The sequence below is a fragment of the Triturus cristatus genome, chromosome 3_1 (genome assembly GCF_964204655.1).
Source record: "Triturus cristatus chromosome 3_1, aTriCri1.1, whole genome shotgun sequence".
Taxonomy (NCBI): domain Eukaryota; kingdom Metazoa; phylum Chordata; class Amphibia; order Caudata; family Salamandridae; genus Triturus; species Triturus cristatus.
In genome coordinates, this window is record NC_140583.1 from 428616161 (window position 1) to 428643938 (window position 27778).

Consider the following 27778-nt stretch of genomic DNA (forward strand, 5'->3'; position numbering starts at 1 on the left):
AAAAAAGAAGGACTGCTGCAATACCACTTCTTAGCAGAAAATGTATCGAACCTTGGTTGGTAAACCTTAAGGTTATTCTATTAGAGGTACAGTGGCTATATCCGCTCTAAGGAGGTCCATCTGCCTTTCTCAATTCTCTTTGATTAAGAGTTAACTGAGAGAGAGCTTGCCCTTTTATTCACTATTATATGCATCAATAAAATAATTCCTTTATGAAGAAGAAGATACCTCTTAGTTCTTCGTTATTAACAACCCTCCTTCATCGTCCTGTAAACTAGGAACTGTTCCCCTAAACGAAAGACAAATTTGGGATTCCAGGGAATGTTTGAATGCCTTAAAGTGTGGTGTCATTTTTGTCAATTTCAGACCACCAGCTTGTTCTACTTTGTTTCTCTCCTGAGGTTTGAGGTGGCCATTTTAAGAAAAAATTTACCAAAGCTAATAAGAGCTGGCAGTGACACTTCCAGGCTTTGCCAATGTTTTTTGTGTTAGACAGCCTGGGCACCACAGATGTGCGAGCATCCATAGCAGCCATCTGAAATCATCTGTAATATTTTAACAAACACGTACAAAGAGGTCTGTGTTGGAGCACAGCGGCAATCTTTGAATGCATTTAGATTATTTTAACAAACTGATTCAATTTGCAATAGCCATCTTTGAATGGGATTGTTAAATTAATAAAAACAATATCGTTGCTGCAGGGATAGTGGCTTTTTTGATATAGGTAAAAACCCATTTTAAGAAGGATGCCAGCCGACAACGCAGTGTACACACACAAAAATGTTTACAAAAGAAAATAAAGTTGAGGAAGAGTGGGGATGATGGGACAGAAAGTGAGGAGGGATGGGGAGCAATGGAGAAGCAGGGGGTTTGACTATTTAGAAAAGAAAATTGAATGGGGGGGCAGGAGAAGCAACATGAAAGGTGAGGAGGGTGGGAACAAAGTAAAGAGGGGAGCAGCACACAGTGAGAAAGCAAGAAAACACATTTACTCCCATAGAGTGCTTAAAGGAAAATACATAGTTCCCTGAATGAAAAGCATATCAGCAGTGAAAGAATACAAAAGGTCAACCAATCAGAGGACTGTGAGATTTAAATGCTCATGGTCAAAAGAAACACAAGAAAAGGGAAGTGAAGACATTGAATCCAGTAGAGAGAAACGAGACGGATAAACAAAGCCATCCAATCATGAACAAGTCATTGAGACGAAGCCCTATGTATAAAGTCTAGGAGTGCTGGAAACAACAGGTCTGTCCAACAGACAGCTAAAGCAGGCTATGTTTGAACATAATATCTCGCTATTGAAAAAGCATTTAGAGTTTGTGCACATAGGGGAAGATATGCAGTGCTAATAAATATGTAGGAGCATCTCAAGAAGAAAAAAGCAGTTTTTTAAAGTGTTTTTTCCCAATCATACTCACAGTATAATACCAGGAAAGATGTACACAAATACTGAATAGATTTATTCATTGAAGATATAAACTAAAATTTCCCGCTATGAAATCCGAATTATATTTTAGCTCCTCATAGCATTGCTAAAAGTATAAACAGGTTGGATTGGTTTTCTTTTTGTTATTATAAAGTAGTAAGAAAATGATCAGAAAGCGAGATTAATGCAACATTTCACTGTGCAAAAACAAAATTTAGTTTTTACTGCTTAGTAAATAAACATGGAAATGTTACCTGTCAATAGCTTCTTGCTTGTCATGGTCAAAATCTTCTATCATTTGTCTCATTTCATTGCATAACTCTTGATTCTTGCTCTTCAGGATTTCCTCCTTTTGAGTTAAATCTTCAATACTACTCAAATGTTTCTAGTAAAAAAGTGATGCATTAATCAACTGAAACTGCGAAAAAAACCTCACAGTGTATATACACTGAACACTTTTCCTGAGGCATGGAAAGGAAGAGAAAAGGGAATGTACATCAGCACAAGGAGGAAGCAGCATTAACCCTACTTTGAAAGGGACACAAAACGAGCTTAATATTTTCAGCATTGTGGTGGGCAGTGTATATGCTGGGCAAAGTATAAGCCTTTTCTGCAGAGCAATGATCAATTTCCATCCATCAATGTCTATTTGGCACAGTTTTAATGTGACAAAAATGGTATTTCCTGCCTTTGTCAACAGCATAGTCCTTTCTGTAACATTTAACATTTTGAGCTACACTAGATTAATGTGTAGCACTACATACTAAGGCACCTGAAACCTTTTTTTTTTTTTTTTTTTTGATTTTCAAAAACCCTTATTGAACAAAACTGCATAGCAAGTTACAAAATTGCACCAAATCAGAGCACCATGTACATGAATACAATCAAATTCAGCGAGGTTAACCAAGAGTACATATAGTTGAAAAAGCAAAGCGTAACAGATATAGTGTAAGAGCATCAGGACAGTGGGCCGATTGACCATCAGAGGCACTGTGTACGAGGGGAAGAGACGGTACCTGCTGGGGGGGAGGGGGTCGAGTAAGGGCAGGGGACGAGCTACTCAATGACCTTCACCGGCGGCCGCCGCGCCGATGGGGAGCGCGGGAGAGGTCACTGGACTCTGAGAATTACGGCTTAGGAGGTAAGACACAAGGGGGCCCCATATGTCAATTAGACGGAATCTAGCTGGCATTAGGTCCCAGAATTCGGACAGGAGAGTCTGGTGCGCGATGCATTCTCAAGCCAAAGGGCGAACTTGACCGTGGATTTGCGGCCCCAGCACATAGAGACCCTACGCCACGCAAGGACCAGAAGCATGGCGATCAAGCGGCGGGAGGCATCTGGGCTAAATTTAACAAAGCCTAAGAGGCAAAGCAGAGGATCGGGCTGGACCGGTGACAAAGTGATCTCAGAAATAGCGGCACAGACCTCACGCCAGTAAGCGGAGACCTGGGGGTACAGCCAGGCAAGGTGGGAGAAGTCCACCGCAGGTGCAGAGCAGCGCAGGCATCTATCACTGGGAAGAACTCCCATCTTGTGCAGATGAACGGGAGTCCGGTAAAGCCTATGTAAATATATAAAGTGTATAAGGCGCAGACGATAATTTGGGGACAAGCACTTAATCTGATTGCAACAATAAAGCAAGTCAACTTGAGAAATTTCCATACCAGGGTCCTCACCCCATGCCACGCGCGCCCGGTAAGTGGAAATGTGGGAGGCTGCCAGTGTAAAGGCGTACAATTTAGTCACTAGTTTCCAAAGGGAGGTGGATGAATAAAGGAAGTCAAGAGTGGTCATCGAGGGAGGAGGCTGGGGAAACGAGGAATGCAGCTCCCTGCAGACAGCCCTGAGTTGGTAATGGAGTAAGGTATCTATAGAACCAGAATCAGCAGCGAGAGAGAAGAATGTGTTCTCCGGATAGAGATCCGCAACTGTAGTCAGCCCTAAGCGAGTGGCGTGTTTAACCATCCCAGAAGTCTGCAGAGGAAGAAAAGCTGAGTGATGAGCGATTGGCACCTTATTCGCAGAAAGCATATCGGCACGGGAAAAATCGGCGGAGCCCCTCCCAGGCCCAGCGCATGGTCTCGACTGTATCAATCTCAGTGCGTGGGAGTTACGCTTGGGCGAACAGGGCGGTCATAAGAGGCCACGGGGCAGCAAGATCGGCTTCCACCGCAACATGTGGCTGGAAAGGAGTGGGATTGAGCCACAAAAGGAAAAAAGAAGGCCTGAGCGCAGAGAGCCTAGAGTTTAAAATCTGGGGCACCAAGAGCGCTGCACGACATCTGAAGAGTGAGAATGCTATATGCGATCCTGGGATGTCTGCCAGCCCAGACCAGAGAGATGAGCAAGGAGCGGACTTTGCGGAAGAAGTGGGCAGTGAGGAAGTTGGGTATGTTGACGAATAAATATAAAAATTTTGGGAGCACAATCATCTTGCCGATTGCTATTCGACCAGCCAAAGACAAAGGCAGCCGGCTCCAGATGGGAATCTTGGACTCAAACCAGTCCATAGCACGGCCAAAGTTTGCTCTCCAGAGTTCGTCCACGTCCCTGCTCAGCCAGATACCTAAGTAACGAGTGGGGCCCGACACCCACATGAAGGGGTAGTCCGGGGTAAAAGGCGTTGTGGCATCAGTGAGAGGGAAAAGCACAGACTTATTCCAATTCACCTGTATGCCAGAGTATCCCCCAAACCGTATAACCTGGCGCAGCAGGGGGCTGAGGTTTTCCTGGGGGTTGCGGACATTTAGAGTGACATCGTCCGCGTACATGGAGACTAGAAGGGCGCGAGCCGCGAAGCTGATGCCTCTCTGGGTGTGATGTTGTCGGAGTCTAGCCGCAAGAGTTTCAATCGCGATGGCGAAAAGCATAGGTGACAGCGGGCACCCCGACGGGTGCCTCGCCCGATGGAAATAGGATCAGATATTGGACCGTTGATACGGAGACGGGCAGTGGGAAGGGTGTAAAGGAGTAAAACTTTGCGCATAAAGACGGGAATGTTTACAGCCTGACATTTTTGTCAGGTAACTTGCTATCAATATTGAGTTGTTAGAAAAAGGGGCTGATGTATCAAAGCATTTTACTAATTATGTGAAGGTGGATAAATACGATAGCAGACACAAGGGGATGATGGACGGAGTGCTGAAACTTTTCAAACACTAACCCCAGTCACAGATCTGGGTTAAATCCATCATCATTGTTTAGCTCACTTTGCCACCCCAGTTCAGACACAGCTATATGCAAATCAGTCTTCACCCTGTGCCTCATGGGAACAGTCCAGCCCGAACTGCCAAGCCATGTCTTCCCTAAACCGGAAACAAGCATCCTGGGGCCAGTTTCGGGCTAACAGCCCTCTTCAGCCAGGCTAGCTTGAATCCAGTGGCAAAGTGAGCATGGGACCCTCGTCTGGGCATACCCTGCCAACTTAGGGCAAAAAAAAGCAAACACAAGGAGATGATGGACGGAGTTCTGAAACTTTTCAAACACTCACCCCCAGTCACAGATCTGGGTTGAATACATCATCATTCTTTAGCTCACTTTGCCACCCCAGTTCAGACACAGCTATATGCAAATCAGTTTTGACCCTATGCCTCATGGGAACAGTCCAGCCCGAACTGCCAAGCCATGTCTTCCCTGGACCGGAAACAAGCATCCTGCGACCGGTTTCGGGCTAACAGGTCTCTGTACTGGGGTGAATGTTTGACATTGTTCTACATTCTGTCCATCAACTGATCTTTTTGCATTTGTCACCCCGAGTGGGACGGGTATGCCCAGATGTGGGTCTCGTGCTTTCCATGCCACTGGAGTCAAGCTATCCTGGCTGATGAGAGGTGAATCCCCGAAACCGGTCCTAGGATGCTTGGTTCCAGTCCAGGGAGGACCTGGCTTGGCAGTTCGGGCTGGACTGTTCCCATGAGGCACAGGGTCAAGACTGATTTGCATATGGCTGGGTTCAAACTGGAATGGCATGGTGAGCAAAAAAACGATGGATTTAAGCCCAGATCTTTGTACTGGGGAGAATGTATGAGATTGCTCTGCATTCTGTCCATCAACTGTTCTTTTTGGGTAACTACGATAGTACATATTGGCCAAAATAATTATGGCCTGTCATTTCACCAATCACTGGAAGAATTAAACATTGCCAAAAGACCAAATATGATTTTAACATTATATCAGACCTAAAACATACTTCTAACCCCTGCACCATTAATCCAAGCACATAAAACTTGAGGAAACAAAAGAAGAAGAAATAATATTTTAGTAACATCCCTAAACAACAAAGTCGAGCAGAATAATCTTACCTCTGTCTTTCATACTGCTTCCTTGCAGAACAAAGTTAAATTGTGTTGGCCACTTCAGATAGAAATAAAATGACTCATTCTCTGTTGCTTTCCTTTCTTTGAATGGCATTTTAATTTGTGATTGTGTAGAGGTTTATCATGGTCTATATATTTATACTGATGAGGGACGTCTCTCTTTTGGTTGGGTTTTATCAGTTATTATAGTTTAGACCTAAAACACGATAGCCTAGATATGATCAGCTATCACAAAAGGGATTGGATAAAACAAACTTCATTAGAACATATGTTCTCCCTGGTGCCATATTTTTTCTACGATATCCCAAGCCTGGCAATAAATCAAAGATGGTCTAGTGTTTTTTGTTGTTGTAAACATTAAACTACAGTGGCCTGAGGACCCGACGAGGTTTTAAAAAAATAAGTGGAAGAGATGGTGGAGTATGGCCGGGAAGAAACTCGTAAAATATCTGAGGAACATTACAATTTAAAATCTCTGTTATAAGTGGCAACAAGCATTGGCATAGCCAATAGGTCTCGCCTGTGGGACCTTATAAGTGTTTAGCAATGCAACAGTTGCATAACTAAATACTTATAAGGTCCCAAAAGCGAGACCTATTGGCTATGCCAAGCGGCCGTGCGGCCGCGAAAGTGATCGCGATCGATCACGATCAAACATCAAAGCGAAAGTGAAAGTAATCACGCCAAAGCACGGCCCGCGCGCCCGCGCACTGTAGCTCTAGGCTGGCCTGGTAGCACTTTTTGGAGCCCTCTCAATAAGGGCTCGCCAGACCAGCGCATGCGCTGGGTCAGGCGAGACCTAAAAATGAGACAGACCTCTGAGGTACTGTGAAGGATCAAAATGATGCCTCAAAGACGTTAGTTTCCTAAGTTTTAACATCCAATAAGGCTACAATAATCTTAATTTAGTGTTTTTATGATGCATACAAGAGTGTCCAAGAGAGTTCTGATGCAAGATCATCTACTGCAGGAGAATAACTCACTTTCAAACAGCGCTTCAAACCACAGTTCCGTTGTTTCTGAATGCGTTAAGTACCAGCTGTTTCCATTACACAATTAATGATATTCAACTTACCAGATGGAAAACAGAGGCTGCCTTGCCAGGATGCTAAATCGTGACCTTAAGATCTGTTGTGATGCTCAAGAACCAGTGGGAGGAGTGAAATGTTTTCGGCAACTGTGAAGACCCAGATAATACCTAGCCAAGTGTACCTACTGTCAACTTATAATGGAAAGGATTCAGCACAGGTCTCATTGTTCTCCATCAGGTTTGGTTCGGGAGCCTCCTCCAAATTTGTTTGGTGGTATTCCAAGACAGTAGCAAAAATATCAACGGCCACCTAGTATCACAGAACTCCAGGTTGGCCAATCAGTACCAACTCATCAACAGCTACCAGTAAATTGCTGGGCCTAATGGATTGCCACCCTAAATGGATTGTTGAAGGACCTGGAACATGGGTGGCACACCACATACTGCTACCAAGAGGCAAATTTCAAGCATGTACCCTGTCTTATCTCGAAATCCTCTTACCCAGAAGCAACAGGTGGCTTCATGCATGAAGCTGAGTCACTTGCAGCAACAATAATCCCTTCGAAAACAGCAGATTTCTCGTCCTCACTGACCTTATTTCCTCCTCAGAGTGGGATGTCAGGGACTCACCAGATGTAAATTCCCTAGTCAGGATGCCCTGCATTTGTGAGGGTCAGCTGCCAAAAGCAATGTGCTATGCTATAGCACAGGCTAAAGAGGGAGATTTTTTAAATGGGACCCTGTGAGCTGACGAGAGGCGGCGGAGGGCGCATTTATTTCCGGACTTGCTGGCAGCGCTTTCTTCATACTCACGCTGCCAGCCCTGCTGCTGCTGCCTGCCTTTCACGGCACTGCTGGAACACTGGACTACACTTCCCAGCCTCCCAAGCGCTACTGGGGCACTTCCGCCCGCCGTCGCGCCAGGAGGCGCTGAAAAGCGCGAGCTTCCCTCGGTGGAGTGGGGGACCCTGTGAGCTGACGAGAGGTGGCGGAGGGCGCATTTATTTCCGGACTTGCTGGCAGCGCTTTCTTCATACTCACGCTGCCAGCCCTGCTGCTGCTGCCTGCCTTTCACGGCACTGCTGGAACACTGGACTACACTTCCCAGCCTCCCAAGCGCTACTGGGGCACTTCCGCCCGCCGTCGCGCCAGGAGGCGCTGAAAAGCGCGAGCTTCCCTCGGTGGAGTGGGGGACCCTGTGAGCTGACGAGAGGCGGCGGAGGGCGCATTTATTTCCGGACTTGCTGGCAGCGCTTTCTTCATACTCACGCTGCCAGCCCTGCTGCTGCTGCCTGCCTTTCACGGCACTGCTGGAACACTGGACTACACTTCCCAGCCTCCCAAGCGCTACTGGGGCACTTCCGCCCGCCGTCGCGCCAGGAGGCGCTGAAAAGCGCGAGCTTCCCTCCGCGTCGCGGGACGCGCGCGGGCAGAAGCCCGGGACAAGGGCGGGACCGTCTGTGGCCGTCCGGGGCCGGAAGAGGCCGGGCTGGGCCACAGGTCTGTCGTTGCGGACATTCAAGGTAGTGAAACCTGGCCGTTTGATTATCTGGGTACCGGCTAACTCATTGAGGATCTTTTTATCAGTTAGTTGGTGTCTCTGTTGTTACTACCATGTCTAAGCTGAGGTCCTCCAAAATGGTCACTACCAAGGACCCAAGGACATTGGACAATTATCTTGTCAAGGTAGTTAGCAAAATTAATAATGATAGGAGATTATCATTAAGTAGGGTTAGTCCAGTAACATCACCAATAAGGCAATGTCTTTCCCCCTCACCAATGATACATAGTGCTCCGACCACATCTAATATCGAGCAGGATCTAAACACTGATGTGCCTGTGACAGAGCAGGCTTGTTGTCCCGAATCTAGTCAAGTACAAGAGCGGACATCATCACCAAGGTCCTCTCCAACGCAATCTCCCTATAGGAGAGCTGTGCGTACTTGTAGGAAGGGGCCTGTTAAGAAAGTGGGGGGTTGGAAGCCTAAAAAAACTAACCAAGCTACAAATAGGGGTAATATTACTGAGCCTATTAATAGTATAGAGGGTACGAGCCTACACTCAAGCCAAATTGATTTTTTGGTCAAAATGCTAGAGTCCAAATTGGAACTATTGATTAGTCCCCTGGTGGCTAAGGTTGAATCGGTGCTCCTTAGAGTCACTAGCCTTGAAGGCCTTGTCGAATCCTGTCTGACTCGGTCCACTGTCTTTTCGGGCCCTCAGCGAGTCTCAACAGGCCCTATGGCTAATTGCCTAGCGGACCCAGCCATATGTCCCAGGGTCAGTAACAGGGTAGAGAGCACGGGGCCTATTGCTCAGGCTCCATTAACCATACCTGTGCCGAATGTCCCAGTTGTGCTCATATCACCAGCAGGTGCTGAAAATACATCTAGTCTACCACAATTAACACAAAGGAGCACTGGGGATACTACAAGAGGGGCACTCTCTGTGGGAAGAGGCAATTCTAAGAGTCATATTTTTATCAATCTTCCGCCAGAGTGTGCACCATATACTGTGGTTCTAACAAATGTCCCAGAGGATGACCCTTGTATGAATAGCCCAGGGGTAGAAACATACCATGCTCTTAAAAACAAGACACTTGCGTGGTTGAACAAGAACTGTGGATTCCCATGCGCCTTTGCTAACGACATCCTATTTACCCGTAGAGTTAGTTGGGTTGGAAATGGCCCTAAAAATCTAGGAGGTGACTGTATCATCATAAACTTTAGACATCCGCAACACGTGGCAACAGTTCTCCTCAGAGCTGCTAACTTGCCAGCCACAGTAAATGCGGTTTGTGCTAGACCTCTCGGCTTCTTTTATAATCAGGTGGTTAATACCCAACGTCGTCCGCTATATGTGCAAGGGCATCCTTTATATGAGAAGGGTAGAGGGATGGTTGCTCGTACCCAGAATATCTCTGTGAATATGTCCCGGTCCCAAGTCAGTGGGGATTTAAATCGTGCTCAGCTGGTCAACGGGGAGTTCATTAATACCATCCCCCTTCAAAATCGGTATGCTGCCCTATCTACTCTGGAGGAAAATGATTGACTGCCCATTGATTTGGAGAGTTCTTCTCAGTCTCCAGCACAGTCCCTTAAGATCGCCTCATGGAACATCGCTGGCCTAAAGAGTAAGACTGGGATAGCCGAATGGGAAAGGACACTAAAATCCTTTGATGTCATTGCCTTACAAGAGACCTGGGACTTAAAGAACAGTTTTTCGTTGGATGGCTATTGTCATTTTTGTATCCCAGCCACCAATAGTATGGCAGGAAGACCTAAGGGGGGCCTATTAAGTCTTTTCAAATTGGATATTAAAGGCACCCTCACTCAGTGCCCCTCGGGCTCAGCAAATTGTCTAATTGTTGAGCTTTCTTCTTATGACAAGGCCAAGATCCTTTTTATAAATTTTTATAATTCTCATGCTAGTGAATGCACCAGTCAAAACCTGGATGTTGTGGACACATTTTTGTCAGTCTATGGTAGAAATGCAAATAGTTTTGAGATAATGTTACTAGGGGACTTTAACATACACCCATGTACCTTACCATGCATTAGGGGGGATGATGAAGGCCCCCCCCTCTCCTCAACTATTCACCCAGAACATACGAGGCAGGGTGATAGTCTCGAGTTTTTTCTTGCAAAATGGAATTTATATGAGTCAGGTTGTGGTGATGGGTATAATAGGTCCCCTACGTTTAAAGGCAGAGAAAAGGGTACTATTATAGATTATATTTTTTTGTCCTCCTTTTTGTTAAATTATGTGTTAAATTATCGTACTGAGGTGTCAGTTTTTAGTGATCACAACCCTGTTGTTCTTGTTTTTAAGAATACTGAATTAATTTCTCTCAAATCGTTAATAATAAGTGGTGGCTTAAACCTTAAAGTGAAAGACCAGAATCGAAGACTGAAGTGGACTAAAATAGTCCCTGAAACATTTCATAAAGAGGTCCTAGCTAAAGTGGAGGATGAAGTCTCTATATGCTTATCGGAAAGCCCTGATCCAAAGGAGGTCATACGGGCATTTGACCAGATCTGTATAGAAATTAACCGTAGTCTCCAGGTTAAATCCAGCCAGAAGGCACCAGAGGGCAATAGATGGTTTGACAAAAAATCCTCTAAAGCGCATGGGGTACTATTAAATGCTTTAAAAACTACCCCTAAAGATCGTGCAGTTATCGCAAATGCTAGGAAAGTGTATAAAAAAACTATCCTAGAAAGGAAAAAGACCTTGAAAGATAACGCCCTGAGTCAACTTCTAGATCCTGAAACCTTAAAAAACAGTGGTTTATTCTGGAAAGTAATAAATCAGCCCTTTTTCTCTGGAGAAACTAACACTCCTTTGGAGGCAAATATCCCAGATGAGGGCTGGACTAAACATTTTAGCCAGATATACTCGATTGTTGGCCCCGATGACAGAATTATAGAAGACGAAGGCCGAGAACCCCGCCCTATCAAGGATGTAGTGATATTTGAAGATAGAGAAGTAGAAATGGCTATAGATCAGACCATTAAAAACAAAGCACCGGGCCCAGATGGGGTACCAGGGGACGTTTTTAAAAGTTTTCCTAAATTTTGGTCTAAGGTTTTATGTAAGGTTTTTAATACTCTCGCATCTGATAAAATCCCGTCTTCCTGGAAGAAATCTATTATTATTCCAGTGTTCAAAAAAGGTAATAGGCAAGACCCCTCCTGTTATAGGCCGATCTCATTGATCGATTCATCTGTGAAAATTTTGGGTCGTGTTATTCTAACTAAACTAAATGACTGGCTCACAGAGAAAGGGGTCCTTGCAGATGTACAATATGGTTTTATACAGAAAAGAGGCACTATAGATCAAGGCCTAAACTTGTATTTATTAATAGAGAAATACACGAAGGCGAAGGAGGGGTCCATGTATTTGGGGTTCATGGACCTCTCGTCAGCCTTTGACCTTGTCAATCGATCTAAACTGTGGAAAATTTTACTTGACTTGGGTTTGGACAAGGCTCTAGTTAACCTCCTAGCTGATCTACATACTGACTTAATAGCTGCAGTTAGAGTTACCTCTGCGGGGCGATGTACTAGCCATTTTAACTCAGAAAGGGGAGTTAGGCAGGGATGCATCCTGGCTCCCCTTCTTTTTACTATTTACATAAATGCCCTGGAATCTACATTAAAAGATGCTTCTCAGGACATCCCACGGATAGGAAAGCTTGGCATCCCGGTTCTCCTATACGCTGATGATGCGGTCCTGCTCTCTCGTACTGGGGTTGGCCTCCAACGATTGCTGGACGCCTTTGAGATCTTTATGACCTCTTTGGATTTAAAGATCAATGCTAAAAAATCTCAGGTTATGACCATGGGTAAGGGTAATAACAATAAACCCCCCAAAACTTTTACCTGTGGGAAGCAAGAATTGCTTAGAGTAACAACATTTCCATACCTAGGGATTACCTTTGATGAGAAAGGCACTTGGGGCCCCCAGATAAAAAATAGAAATGTCGCACTAGTAAAGTCATCCTCTGCTGTTCGGGGTTTTATGAACAAATTGGGTGCTAGGCCAATTGTTACTCTGTTAAAAATTTATGAAGCAAAATGCCTTACAGTGGCAACGTACGGAAGTGCGTTATGGGGCCATTGCTCTGTGGAGAGTATACAGATTACGGAAAACAAATTTTTAAGATCGGTTCTCTCTCTCCCTCAGTCTACTTCCACACATATCGTTCATACTGAACTGGGTGTGGGTTACATCTCTGACTTGATTAAACTGGCCCCTGTTCTAGCCTGGCTTAAGACTTGGTTGAACCAAGAAATTCCGCTCAACCATTCCATTCTAAAAGATTGCCTGCAGCTGGACAAAGTAAATAAAATAGCATGGCTAGTCTATATCAAAAACTGCCTTGATAGAGTGGGGAGACTGGATCTTTTTTATTCCCCGGAAGCAATTACAGTCAAAGATATTGGCCTGATCAAAAGTATGTTGAAAGATCTGTTATGTTTAGAAAGAGAACAAGTAGAATACAAGAAACCCTCGGTGCGGGCCAGTATTATTTTGAGCACCCATGCGGGGCCGGAATTATATCTGTCCATTGTTAATCAACCTTTTCACCGGTTTCTACTTACACGTTTTCGGTTCAACCTGATTCATCTGACTCTTGGTCACTTCCAAACTTGGTGTCCCCCAGAAAATGGAACGCCGTGTAACTGTGATGATTTTTCGATCCAGAACACAATGCACTTCCTGATGTTCTGTGATCATTACACGGCTTTAAGAAAGAAATATTTGTTCCCAATTTTAAAGGAGGCGGGGTTCATACAAGTCAAACCGGCCCTTTTGTATTTACAGTTACTGCAGACCCCCAGGATTATGTTCCACGTTGCCAGTTTTTTAGTGGGCGCTGTCAGGGCTAAGAAAACGAAGTTTGCTATTAATCAGATCTTTTAAATATAATGTATTGGTCAACTATTTAATTGTCTATATGAAATGTAACATTGGTGTATTTGGGAGAACATTAATGTTTTATGTTAAATGATGCTTTTATGATGTTTTTATTTTACTGACCCCTCTCTTAAACATTTTAGATAATATGAATTTTAGAGTTTATGTAATATCGATTGTACTGTTTCTATGCCTTTTTATGATATTTATTTATCGAAATAAAGTACTTTGACTGACTGACTGACTAAATGTAACCATCGGTAATAAGAACATTAATCGCCAATGTGAGAAAGTGCCCTTTATGCATGGCTGACCCTAACTTTTTGGCACATTCCGGATGCACTTTAACTGAGTGTGCCCTGGGTCCCTGCCAATCAGGTTCCCAGGGCTTATGTTCTTTCCCTAACCTGTACAATTGTTTACACAAGTAGCACAACCCTGCCCTACCTGTAAGTCCTTTGTAAGGGTTACCTATGGTACCAAGGGCACAGTAGACAGGGAAAGGCCTCGGAGGGCTACACATGTATTATGCCACCCTCGGGGACCACTCACAACAAACATGCACCACTGCAGCCTGTGTGTTGTGGTGCAGCTAAATGCAGAGAGTCTAAATGGCACTCATCCCCGTCTGCCATGCCATCTCAGCACTGCATGAGGCCTAGGTAAGTTACCCTTAAGCCAAGGTGCACTATACCTCATGTGAGGACCTATTTGTATAAGCATACAGGCCCCTATAATATCTAATGCCATTCTTAGATTTCATAAGTGCACAGTAAAGCCATACTGAGTATATGGTCTAGAAACTGGTCACTTCATGTTTCCTAGCACCATAATGGTTTAACTGAGCACACTAAGGATGTAGCCACCCTAGGGACAGAAAAACATTGGCTACTACCTCGAGACCCCTAAAAACGCCCTCTAAATACAGTATTTAGGGGGCAGATCTGGACCCAGAATTTTAGATTTGACGACCTGCGAAGATTAGACCCCGAAGACGTTGCAGCAGTGAAGACTCCATGCCCAACTGACTTGGCCCCAGCCCTACTGGACTGCCTCAGATTTGAATCCATTGTGAAGAAAACGACGGCTCCAAAAAGGCTTACCAACCTCCAAACTCAGTGAGGACTGATCCCCCACTTCAATTAGGACTTGAGACTCCCGAGGATACAAAAGAAGATCAAGATCCTGGGAAACCAAGAAGCCTTGCTCCTTGACTTACCTCTTTACCCGCCGTCCACGACATGTGTCCAGAGGGTACACCGGTCCTGAAGTGGTCCCCCAGCAATCCTGACCTCCAAACCATCGAGGGGTGTCACCTCCAAGGTCCAGTGTCGGCGCCTGCAGCATCTTCACGACGACCCCACTCGACCGCAAGGAGAAAACCAGACACCAGGAAACACCCCTACAGTCTCCAATCTTGTGTCCTGCTGACCAGATCCAAAAGTGTCCTGATGTCCTCATGCATCCCAAGTTACTTACCTGGCTGCTGGTTTTCCTCATCTGGCTTCCTGACAAACGCCTGCAGCCCAGGACTGATTTTGAAGATCTCCATAAAACAGCATTGGGAGCCCGGCTCTGTGTAAGCACCGAGCACCCGGCCGCCCCTGTGCCACTGGTGGTGCGGGTTTGATGGTGTATTGGGTCCCACTTTAGCCCTCTCTTAAACCCCCAAAGATCTTTGTCTCAGTCCGATTGGCCTGCAAGTGAGCAGCCTCAACACGAGGTACCCCTAGCCCCATTGGCTAGTATTGACCCTGGTACAGGATTTTTCACTCTGCACCCAGCAGCCCCAGTGCCGCTGGTGGTACAGTCTCAGTTCAGAACCTACCCTTGCTGAACCCTTGTTCGTCACCCAAAATAGATTTATTGTAAACCGTTTTGCTTACCTGCAATTGCTAACTTTGCGTTCCCCATAGGATTGCATAGTGCGGCTTGTCTCTGAAAAATGTTCTGAGTGTTGACTCGGCTGTGTATTGCAACAAAGTATCTTAGTGTCTTCAAATGAGTTATCCTGCTTACTGATGTACTGCAGTGCCTAAACTGTGTTATTAGTTTGTTTTGCGCACAATTACAAAAGTAACTGAACAGTAACTAAAAAGTGATCTAAAGTAATTGCAAATATTCTAAAGAGTTTACAGCACATTTACACTACTGCAAAGTAACTTTTTATGCTTCTACAAACCAGTATACACTGTATTTTAAAAAGTATTATTGTTTTGAATGTATCACTTACCTGCTACAAAGTAAATCTTAATTCTGTTTATAAAAATAACAACGTAACAACTTTCTATCCAAACAATTGGCCTGGTTTCAGTCCTTGAATGCGACATCATTTCTTGCGTGAGTGTGTACAATAAATGCTTAACACTACCCTCTGATAGGCCTGACTGCTCAACCACACTACCACAAAAGAGAGTACAGTATTATCTACTTCAGCCTCTGCTATACATCTGGGGATCCACTGGACTCTGTGCACACTATACCTTAATTTGGTATAGTATATACAGAGCCACCTTCCTACAGCCGACATATAGAACAAGTTCCTTACCTTCAATAACAATTTATCTGGTAGAGACATAGTTGTACTGCTCGATTTTCCCGGCCTTCTTGTGTTGTAGAGCGATTAATATGACTTCAGTCTCTTTCCATCCAAGTCTAAGGACTAGAGTAGTGAATAGAGCCTATTTATTGGACACTTTGACACGATCCTGTGCTCCTCCCCATAGATCAGGGCTTACATACATAGCCTAGGGGATAGATTCGTTAGTATTAAGGATAACCTGCCCTATAGTGAGGGTATTTCATGGAGCCGTGCTGAATCCAGGCCTGGTAGGCCTTAAACGGGAGAGACTCCATCTTTCTTTCCGCTCCGGCAGCTTGGAAAGTTTCTAGGTCGAGGGTGATGTTTTAGTTATGAGGTGTTGTTCGCTTGGAGAGAACCGGTTCAGGCCGGCCCTTATCGAAGGATTGTATTTTTCTTCATGCCGAAGACACTACATCAGGCCGGCCGGCTGGGAACGTGTCCTTGGTACGGGGAGGTACAAGAATTTGGTGGGCGGCAGGTTACGGGCTGGAATATTCCATGAGAAAATGCACCTCTATATTAGTGAAAGTCTGAGGCAGATACTGGCACTTGCTTCTAGTCCATAGGCGGCACCTGGCCGTTAGCAGAAAAGCTACTACTTATTTCAGGGAAGACAGATGATGAACTTGAACCTAAAGAGGAGAGAGTAGCCGATGAGGAAGAGGTTCCAGTGACTCGGAGAGGGAGAAGGGAGTAGATCCGCGACTGCGGAGGTGTGACTTCCAGGCGAAGCCGAGGCACAGACGAGAAGGGAACCTAGATGACCATTGAGCACAGGCTACATACGACTAAGGTGATGTCGACCCCTTTTTATTGAAGTGTATAACTTAACCTTTTACTTTCCTTGCAGGTTGTATATATGATGTATTCTGTGAGTGTGCATGTAGCAATTAAATAAAGTATTTAGCTTGTTGTGAGTCAGCATGTGTCGTGTATCCTTGTATAGGAGGATAGCCTATTCTTCTAGTCAGATTCAACTTGACATGAACAGATGTTAATCCTGATCAGGTAAGTGGTAACTGAAAGAGGGAGAAAAGAGCCCCTCGAACCAAAGAACAGGTTGTGCTCAACTAATAGTCTTTGTGTGATTTGATACATGGTAACCCTGATTCCCCTGTCGTGTATTCTGGTAATAATAGGATGAGCTCGTGCTAAGGCTGCCGTCTGGGTAGGAAGTCCTGGGTCTGTCTGAGACCGCGAGGCTGAGGATGCAGTCTGGGTAGGAAGTCCTGGGTCTGTCTGAGACCGCGAGGCTGAGGCTGCCGTCTGGGTAGGAAGTCCTGGGTCTGTCTGAGACCGCGAGGCTGAGGCTGCCGTCTGGGTAGGAAGTCCTGGGTCTGTCTGAGACCGCGAGGCTGAGGCTGCCGTCTGGGTAGGAAGTCCTGGGTCTGTCTGAGACCGCGAGGCTGAGGCTGCCGTCTGGGTAGAAAGTCCTGGGTCTGTCTGAGACCGCGAGGCTGAGGCTGCCGTCTGGGTAGGAAGTCCTGGGTCTGTCTGAGACCGCGAGGCTGAGACTGCCGTCTGGGTAGGAAGTCCTGGGTCTGTCTGAGACCGCGAGGCTAAGGCTGCCGTCTGGGTAGGAAGTCCTGGGTCTGTCTGAGACCGCGAGGCTGAGGCTGCCGTCTGGGTAGGAAGTCCTGGGTCTGTTTGAGATCGCGAGACTGTGAGGTCTTGATATATATATATATATATATATATATATATATATATATATATATATATATATATATATATATATATATATATAATAGGAATTCCCTGTCCCTAGGTGGTACATATATATGTGGTTATTTAGGTGTAAAAAGACCCTAGGGAGGGGGTAACGTTCTGGTTTGGGTTAGAAAGGCTCCGTTGAGCGGGTTCCACCTGATCCGAAAACCCAAGCAGAACATTTGGCGTCACGAACTGTTTACGAAACCTGTGTGCGTTTTGTTTGTCTTATGTTTGCTTTCGGTGTGTGCGTGGTTTTCTTTGCATTCTTTTTTATATATTTGCGTGTATAGTTTTTTTCCTCTCTCTCTTTCTCTCTTCCTTTCTTTTCTCTGCGTTTCTTTTTCTTTCTTGATGTTTTCTAAGAAATCTAAATCTACTCTTAAATTGTCCGTTGATATTCCCGGATGGGATTCAACGCCTTATGGAGCCTTAGCCCGTGAGTGGGCTGACTCTACTGGTCTGAGTGAAAATTGGAACTCTTCTTTGGAGTCGGCGGAACCGGCTGACGTGATTACTTGTTTGCAGACGGCACCTGTATTGAAGGGTGAGGAGGTTCCCGCTTTAGGGCGCAGAGGTTGGGTTATTCTGTCTGCGTATCGGATTCTGCATGAGAGATTGTTGAAATTACAGATCTCTCTTAAGGATGTGGAGGCACACTTTGTTGAGATTCAGAATTCTAATACTCTACTGCGATGTCAAAATAAGTTGCTTTCTGACAAACTTGACACTTACCAAACGGTTGCCGAAAGGGCGGCTGTGCGAATTGCTCGTTATAAGTACAAGAACAGGCGTGGTCGAGTCTCGACGCGTAAGGTGCGTCTGGTCGTGGCGAAAGCTGGACTAGATTGGAATCCTGATGAATGGGATGGTAATATCTGGGACTCGAGTACCTCTTGTTCCTCGGGTGAGGAGTCTGTTGCGCACGAGTTTTCTCGTTCCCGTCATGAATGTAAGTCTGCTTCTCGCACCTCTGATGGTGCACCCCGTGATTATGCTCGTTCTTCGGGCGGGATCGATGCTTCTTACACTGATTGTCCCTCTACTAGTACTGCTCGGGCTCCTTGTGATGCTCGTCCCGTGGTCTCTGCGCATCCGGTTTTTCGTCGGAAGTTGCAGCAATCTCCTAATGCTCCGCAGGGTGTTTCTTTGGACTGTTTAGAAGATTTTACTCAACAAGAAATTAGTGATATTTTGCAGCGCTTTCGGCAGCGGACTGGTGAGGCCTTGCTCACATGGATGGTGCGCCTTTATGAACTGGGCGCTGCCGGTATTATGCTGGATACTGGCGACTGTTTGAAATTTTGTTCTTTGAGTTTGGATTCTACTGTGCAAGATCATTTTCGTAACTATAATGGTGGTGGTCAAATTTCTTTGCTCCAATTGGCAACTGAGGGTTGTAATTTGAAGTATCCTACTGAATCTGACTGGCCTGTCAATGACAAGCCGTGGTATACCTTGCGTGATGCTGCGCAACGTCTTAAGGAGGAAGTGATGAAAACGGCTATTTTTCTGGGCACTGCTGACAGGTTGCTTGATGGGATGTTGACTTCTTCTGTGCGGAATCGTATCATTCGCTCTTCTCCTGTCGCCTACAAGCAGGTCATGATGACTTTGTTGATTAACCAGACTGGTAATGTGCTATCTACGGTGTTGGAATCGGTGCGCCAACTCGGTGAGTTGGGTGACTGGTTTAAACCTGAACGTCAGCCCCGGTCTGACACTCGTACTCCTGGCGAATATAAATTTACTAGACGTGATATCTTTACTGGTCTTTTGGCTGATGGTGTACGTCGGGAGGACATTGATGGTGAGACTACTGCTCATTTGTGGGAGTTGTTTCGCAAACGGGGCTTGGATCGGAAGGAGGGTGCCCGGCGTGTTCGAACGACTGAGTGTGATCGTGGTTGTTCTGATGGTAGCGGTGATGACGATCGCCGTGGGCGTTCTGGTCGTCGTGATGATCGGTGTCCTGTACGTGATCTGTCCCCCCGTCGAGAGCGGGACAGGGAGAGAGAGGGGGAAAAAGAAAGGGGGAGAAATGATCATGCTTACAGCAGGCGTAGAGATGATAGGGATCAATCTCCTGAGTTGAGGAGGAGAGAGAATCGTCACAGCTTGGTTGATCGTAACCCACGGTATAATACTGAAGACTTGAATCCGTTCCGTACGGGGAATGGATATGAACAGGAGGTACCGATACCTAAGAAACGTGAGAGTCTTTATCCTGATTTGTCCTGGTACACAGAATGCAGTAAGAATGACTAGGAAATAGGTCAAGCTCCGGTACACAGATGGGCTCATAGAGATAATAGACCCTATGTAGATATTGATATTTATTGGAGACATCGTAATATCCAAAGGGCCCGAGCATTAGTTGATACAGGAGCGGAGGCCACTCTTATTCATGGAAAATCAAAGAGGTTTACAGGGCAGTCTTTTACTATTACCGGATTAGGAGGAAAAGAAACCCCTGCAGTTCAAACTTTGCTTGAAATGAGAATAGGTAGAATCCCTAGAAAGGAATATTCTGTATTAGTGGTGCCACTCTTAGAATTCATAATTGGAATTGATATTTTGAAGGGAATGACGTTGCATCTTGATGATGGGTGTTACCAATTTGGGACGACGCATTATATCTCGTCCAGACCTATACGGGTTGGTCGTTAAAGGATGCCCCCCATACAAGTTCCCCAGGCGACCAAAGTGGTTTGTCGGAAGCAGTATCGTATTCCGGGTGGTCATGAAGAGATTAGTACCACCATTCAGGAGTTGGTTGATGCAGGTGTTATAACTCCAGTTACTTCTGCTTGGAATAATCCTGTTTGGCCGGTGCGTAAGAGTGATAATTCTTGGCGCATGACTGTTGATTATCGAGAATTGAACAAACACACGCCCTCTTTGACTGTTGCAGTACCGGATGTTATTACCCTGATTGAAAGAATCCAAACACATCCAGGTACATGGTATGCGTCCATCGATATTGCTAATGCTTTCTTTTCTATTCCAATTGCCCCTGAGTGTCAGGAACAGTTCAGTTTTACGTGGAACGGGCGTCAGATGACGTTTAGAAGTCTTCCTCAGGGCTATGTGCATAGTCCTACGATTTGTCACCGGCTGGTGGCAGAACATTTGGCTGAGGTACCAGTTCATCCCAAAATTCAGATATGTCATTATATTGATGATGTTTTGATCCAAGGCGAAACACAAGAGGATGTTCAGACACAATTAGATAGAGTCATTGAGTGTCTGCGTGAGAAAGGTTGGGAGATCAATCCGGATAAATTACAAGGTCCGTCCCAAGCTGTAAAATTTTTAGGTATTAATTGGCATGAGGGACTCCGCGAGGTGATCCCTCAAGTTAAACAGAAGATTCTTGATTTTTCGGTTCCGAGGAATAGGAAGGAAGCCCAGAGCTTCATTGGCTTATTTGGTTTTTGGCGCCAGCATATTCCTCATTTGAGTCAAATATTGGCCCCTTTGTACCGAATTACACGTAAAAAGAATGCATTTGAATGGGATAAGCAACAGCAAGATGCATTTAGTCTGGCGAAAGAGGCAATTCAACATGCTATGGATCTATGGCCTGTACGTGATGGTGATGTGGATTTGAATGTGTCTGTGCAAGGCCCTTATGCAAATTGGAGTTTGTGGCAGAAACAAGGCAGGAGTAAGGTACCGTTAGGTTTTTGGACCAAAAAGCTACCTGATGCTGGTGAGCGTTATACACCCTTTGAGAAACAGCTACTTGCTTGTTATTGGGCTTTGGTGGATACCGAGCAATTGACTTTGGGACATGATATATTCTTGCGTCCTGAAATTCCTATTATGCAGTGGGTTCTGAGTTCACCGAAAACTCATCGAATTGGGCATGCTCAAGAGGCGAGCGTGATTAAATGGAAATGGTACATACAAGACAGGGCACGTGTGGGCCCGAAAGGAGTTGCGTCTTTACATGAGCAAGTGGCGCAAGCACCGTCGACTGAGACTGAGAGTGAGTGTTCCGTACCTTTAGAACAGGAGTCTCCTGTTAAGTGGGGTAGACCTTTTGATGATTTGTCCGCTGAGGACAGAAACCATGTTTGGTTCACAGATGGGTCGGCAAAGTTTATTGGGACGACACGGCACTGGAAGGCGGTGTCTTATAATCCGGTCACACAGAAACTATTGAGCACAACTGGTGAAGGGAAGAGTAGCCAATTTGCCGAGCTTTACGCTGTTTACCAAGTTTTGAAACAAGAATTACCTGGTACATGTCATATTTTTACCGATTCTTGGTCAACTGCCAATGGACTGGCTGTTTGGTTGCCAACTTGGCATTCCCATAATTGGAAGTTACATTCCAAAGAATTGTGGGGAAAAGAGTTATGGCAAGAGATTTGGGAGATGCTCCCACAGAGTACTGTTACAATCTTCCATGTGGATGCTCATACTCCAATAGACTCCCTTGACAAATTTTTTCATAACATTGCAGATGAAAAATCTAAAATTGCTGAGGCAGTGGTGGACAGACAAGATCCTGATATTGCGGGATTGGCGAAATGGGCACACCAGAAGGCAGGACACTTTGGAGAGAAGGCCACTAGCAGGTGGGCTGCTGATAGAGGAATTTATATTCCCCTAGATCTAATCAAAAATGTTATTTTACATTGTCCCGTCTGTCAACATATCAGACAGCGTAAGGTACCCCAAATTGTTAGAGGCCATTTACATCGCGGGAAACTGCCCGCTCAAATTTGGCAGATTGATTACATCGGACCCCTTCCCATGAGTAGGAATTGTCAATATGTTTGCACAATTGTCGATACATATAGTGGCTTGCTGGTAGCTCTTCCATGTAAGCAAGCTACCCAATTGAATACCATAAAAACATTAGAATTAATTATGATGTATTATGGTGTGCCATTCCAAATTCAATCTGATAATGCATCCCATTTTCGTGGAAGATTGGTACAAGAATTCTGTGTGGAAAATAATATTGAATGGATATTTCATATACCCTACTACCCGCAGGTCTCGGGCCTGGTGGAGAGATTGAATGGCCTGTTAAAGGACCAATTACGAAAGTTAACAGATGACAAGTATAAAAACTGGCGAGACTTTTTACCACAAGCACTATTGATTCTGAATAATCGTCCTTTTTTAAATGCTGAATCTCCACTTATGCGTTTGTTTCCCCCAAATGTTGAGACTATGCCTAATGTAATCAGTGAAACTGTGATGTATTGGGAAATTACTCCCGGAGCTCTGACTCCATGCAGAGCTACCCCAGGGTCGGCAGGTTTAGACTTGCACGCCATGGATGACACCGTTCTGGAGAGTAAGAATCGGGTCATCATTGCTACTGGTGTTGGTATTCATATACCACCTGGGAATTTTGGATTGATCGCCCCTAGATCGGGGCTGGCTGTAAAAGGCATCCAGGTACTTGGAGGTGTCATCGACAGTGACTATCAGGGAGAGATTAAGGTACTTCTGCTAAATAGCAGTGAGATTGACTTACTGATACACCGCACTGACCGAGTGGCTCAATTACTCATTATGCCTGTTTTCAGTGGCGAGATATTGAAAGGCACTGCCCCAACTTTGCTAACTGTACGTGGCCAGAAAGGCTTTGGCTCTACGGATAACCCTGGGGCCAGGGTTTGGGTGCAATCGCCTAAGAATCCCCCTGAACAAGCAGAGGTTATTGCCACCGGTCAGGACAATACCATTTTGGTTATGAGGCCAGGGAAAGATAGCTGGGAAGCTGTCCCAGCTGATAAATGTTATTTACGAGAATGATTAATGCCTGTATTTGGTTCTTTTTCAGATCATTCTTTGGATTGTTGCTGCAGGATGTGTCGGAACTGGACTCCTTTTGGATTGGTTCGGAGAGAGAGAAGGGATCCCGTCAACCCGGGATGAACTGAGAACCCGAGTGTTGCGTTCCTTCAATGCGTGGGATTCGTCATGGAACTTTTGGACATTACTGGCCAAGAGAGTGACTGATGCCCCTCACTTCTGCTTGACACCGATGAGATCTGTGCATGACATTCTAGCGACTTGTCTAGTTGCTGTCCCCGCCTCACTGGAGACTTTAATTAGTATCTTTAACGTTTCGAAGGCTCGTCCGAATATTATCCTGGGTGATTTTGCTACCCATGTATATTGTCCTTTGTGCACTGAACTGCCGAATGAGCAACTCCCCATCCAGTCCCAAATAATTACGTATAATATCACACAAGGTGACCTATGCTTCTTTCTTACATGTAATCCTAATGCAATTTCTGAATGCCTACGCCTCAAGTTAAGAGGCGCCACTTCATTCACAACTCACGAACGGACTTTGTGTTTTCAGAGGACACCGACCACATGTGTCTCAGTCCAGAACAATATGACTTGCAATAGTTTGGTAGTTACTCCCAGTCACTATCGTGCGATGTTGCTACCTGCCGGATGGCTTTTCTCATGTGGTAACACTTCCTGGCCATATGTCCCTGCAAACATTTCCGGAGGCCCGTGTGCCATTACCAGACTGAGTTTGCTGATGTTCTCATCACATCCAAATGCCAACTCTCGTGTGCTTCGAGATACTATGATGTTACAGGAGGATTGTGACTCATCTTTGCATTTATATTCCAAGTCTGAATATCTTAGCCTAGCTGTTTCAATTATTGGTGTTCCTGCTTTGGCGGTTTATAATGCCAAATCTATTGGGAAAATGGCTTGCTGGATGGTGAAATCTATTAATCATACTTCTACAGTCTTGTCTGACTTGCTATTGGACGCCCAGGGTGAACGTAGGGCCATTTTGCAAAATAGAGCAGCCATTGATTATCTTTTGCTTAAACATGGACATGGTTGCTCAGACTTTGAAGGTCTCTGCTGTTTTAACTTATCTGATCATACACAATCCATTCGTGCACACCTAGATAAGTTGCATGACTTAACGGATGAAGTTAGAAAACACATTGATCAGGGCTGGTTTGACTGGCTCTTTAATTGGTTACCGGACGTGCATATGTTACGCCACACATTAGGTGGCATTTTGATTGCTATCGCTGTTTTGATTTCTATCTGTTGCTTTATTCAATGTATCCCTTCACTGCTTCACTTCTGTACACTCGGTACTAGACATAGATCAGTTAGTTTTGTTTCATATTATTCTTCCACCGATGTTAGTTCTGTTTAATGGATGTATAATAGACTGAAGTCAAGGGTGAAATGTACTGCTCGATTTTCCCGGCCTTCTTGTGTTGTAGAGCGATTAATATGACTTCAGTCTCTTTCCATCCAAGTCTAAGGACTAGAGTAGTGAATAGAGCCTATTTATTGGACACTTTGACACGATCCTGTGCTCCTCCCCATAGATCAGGGCTTACATACATAGCCTAGGGGATAGATTCGTTAGTATTAAGGATAACCTGCCCTATAGTGAGGGTATTTCATGGAGCGTGCTGAATCCAGGCCTGGTAGGCCTTAAACGGGAGAGACTCCATCTTTCTTTCCGCTCCGGCAGCTTGGAAAGTTTCTAGGTCGAGGGTGATGTTTTAGTTATGAGGTGTTGTTCGCTTGGAGAGAACCGGTTCAGGCCGGCCCTTATCGAAGGATTGTATTTTTCTTCATGCCGAAGACACTACATCAGGCCGGCCGGCTGGGAACGTGTCCTTTGTACGGGGAGGTACAAGAATTTGGTGGGCGGCAGGTTACGGGCTGGAATTTTCCATGAGAAAATGCACCTCTATATTAGTGAAAGTCTGAGGCAGATACTGGCACTTGCTTCTAGTCCATAGGCGGCACCTGGCCGTTAGCAGAAAAGCTACTACTTATTTCAGGGAAGACAGATGATGAACTTGAACCTAAAGAGGAGAGAGTAGCCGATGAGGAAGAGGTTCCAGTGACTCGGAGAGGGAGAAGGGAGTAGATCCGCGACTGCGGAGGTGTGACTTCCAGGCGAAGCCGAGGCACAGACGAGAAGGGAACCTAGATGACCATTGAGCACAGGCTACATACGACTAAGGTGATGTCGACCCCTTTTTATTGAAGTGTATAACTTAACCTTTTACTTTCCTTGCAGGTTGTATATATGATGTATTCTGTGAGTGTGCATGTAGCAATTAAATAAAGTATTTAGCTTGTTGTGAGTCAGCATGTGTCGTGTATCCTTGTATAGGAGGATAGCCTATTCTTCTAGTCAGATTCAACTTGACATGAACAGATGTTAATCCTGATCAGGTAAGTGGTAACTGAAAGAGGGAGAAAAGAGCCCCTCGAACCAAAGAACAGGTTGTGCTCAACTAATAGTCTTTGTGTGATTTGATACATGGTAAGGAATATGCTACTTACCAGTATGCATCTGTTCTTGGCATGTAGAGCTGCAGAGTTGTACACTTAGCATAGGTCGCCATCTGGTGTTGGGCCCGGATGTTTGCAGTTTGTTTTTCTTCTTGGACAGTCTTTGGAAGTCACGAGTTTGGTGACTCCTCCTTCGGTCCGTACTGCGCATGGGCTTCGGCTCCATCCTCAGATTGTTTTTCGCCAACAGGGAAATGATGGAGCGTAGTAATAACAGTGAGAAACCCATGTGTTGTATGTAAATAAGATGTACTGGAACGGATACAGGTAGCCGGGGAGGCGGGTGGGCGTGTACAACTCTGCAGCTCTACATGCCAAGAACAGATGCATACTGGTAAGTAGCATATTCCGTTCGAGGCATATGAGCTGCAGATTGTACACTTAGCATAGATTATATAGCAGTACCCAACCTTAGCGGCGACCACCGGTATCCGTTGCAGCTGTTTGAAAAAGTGTCTTTAGTACAGCCTGGCCCACCCTAGCTTGCTGCTTGGAATGCACATCTACACAGTAGTGTTTTGTGAAGGTGTGCGGTGTAGACCATGTGGCTGCCTTGCAGATGTCATCTAAGGGTATATTCCCTAGAAAAGCCATAGAAGCCCCTAACTTTCTTGTAGAGTGGGCTTTAGGGGGAACAGATAATGTTCTCTTTGCCTTTTGATAGCAAATTTGTATGCATTTTACAATCCACCTAGCTATCCCTGATTTTGAAATGGGGTTGCCTTTATGTGGTGGAGAGAAGGAAACGAACAATTGTTTAGTCTTCCTGAAGGGTTGCGTTCTTTGTATGTAGTATAGTAACGCCCTTTTTACATCAAGTGTGTGTAAGGCCCTTTCTGCAACAGATTGGGGTTGCGAGAAGAAGACAGGTAATTCCACTGATTGATTGAGGTGGAAGGGGGAAATGACTTTGGGCAGAAACTTCGGATTTGTGCGAAGTATGACCTTGCTGTGATGCATTTGTATGTAGGGTTCCTGTATGGTGAACGCTTGTATTTCACCAACCCTTCTAAGGGAAGTGATAGCTACAAGGAAAGCTGTTTTCCAGGTGAGAAACTGTAGCTCACATTTGTGCATTGGTTCGAAGGGCGGACCCATTAGTCGTGTAAGAACTAAATTTAGATTCCATACAGGGGAAGGTGGTGCCCTGGGAGGAATTACTCGTTTAAGGCCTTCCATGAAGGTTTTAATAGCGGGCATTCTGAAGAGTGATAAATGCTGCCTGTTTTGTAGATAAGCAGCGATCGCTGCTAGGTGTAGGCGTATGGATGAATATGCCAGGTTACACCTGTGAAGATGGAGTAGATAGCATATGATGTGCTGTATGGATGCATCTAGAGGGTTGATTGTATTGTTACGGCAGTAAATTACAAATCTTTTCCACTTTGCGGCATAGCATGCTCTAGTGGTAGGACGTCTGGCTTCCATGATGATGTTCATACAATCAGGGGGAAGGTTAAGGTATCCGAATTCTAGGATTTCAGGAGCCAGATCGCCAGGTTGAGCTGAGCTGGGTCCGGGTGCCTGATTTCTCCATGGTTCTGGGTTAGGAGGCATGGGGATAGATGCAGTTTTTGATGTGGTACCACTGACAGTTGTAGTAGCGTGGTGTACCACGGCTGCCTGGCCCACGTCGGAGCTACTAGAATGAGTGTGAGTGAGTGCTGTTGTAGCTTCCTGACCACTAATGGAATTAGTGGGAGAGGTGGAAAGGCGTATGCAAATCTGCCTGACCAGTTCATCCATATCGCATTGCCCTTGGACAATGGGTGTGGGTATCTGGCGGCGAAGCTTGGGCATTTTTTGTTTTCGTGGGTGGCGAAGAGGTCTATCTGAGGATGCCCCCACTGTTGGAAGAATGGGTGAAGAACTTGTGGATGCAGTTCCCATTCGTGTATTTGTTGCGTTTGTCTGCTGAGCAGATCTGCCATGGTGTTTTGTACGCC

The 27778-nt window shown here is 45.3% G+C and overlaps 1 protein-coding gene across 2 annotated transcripts in view; it reads right to left on the reverse strand.

Annotated features, from left to right (window-relative positions):
* The window catches only part of CEP152 (centrosomal protein 152), a 725831-nt gene that overhangs the window by 403906 nt on the left and 294147 nt on the right, over positions 1–27778 (reverse strand). For both annotated transcript variants that reach the window (XM_085644215.1, XM_085644214.1), the window contains exon 15: positions 1684–1814. In XM_085644215.1, coding sequence (XP_085500341.1) covers positions 1684–1814 — 131 coding nt within the window. The remainder of the gene's footprint in view (positions 1–1683; positions 1815–27778) is intronic.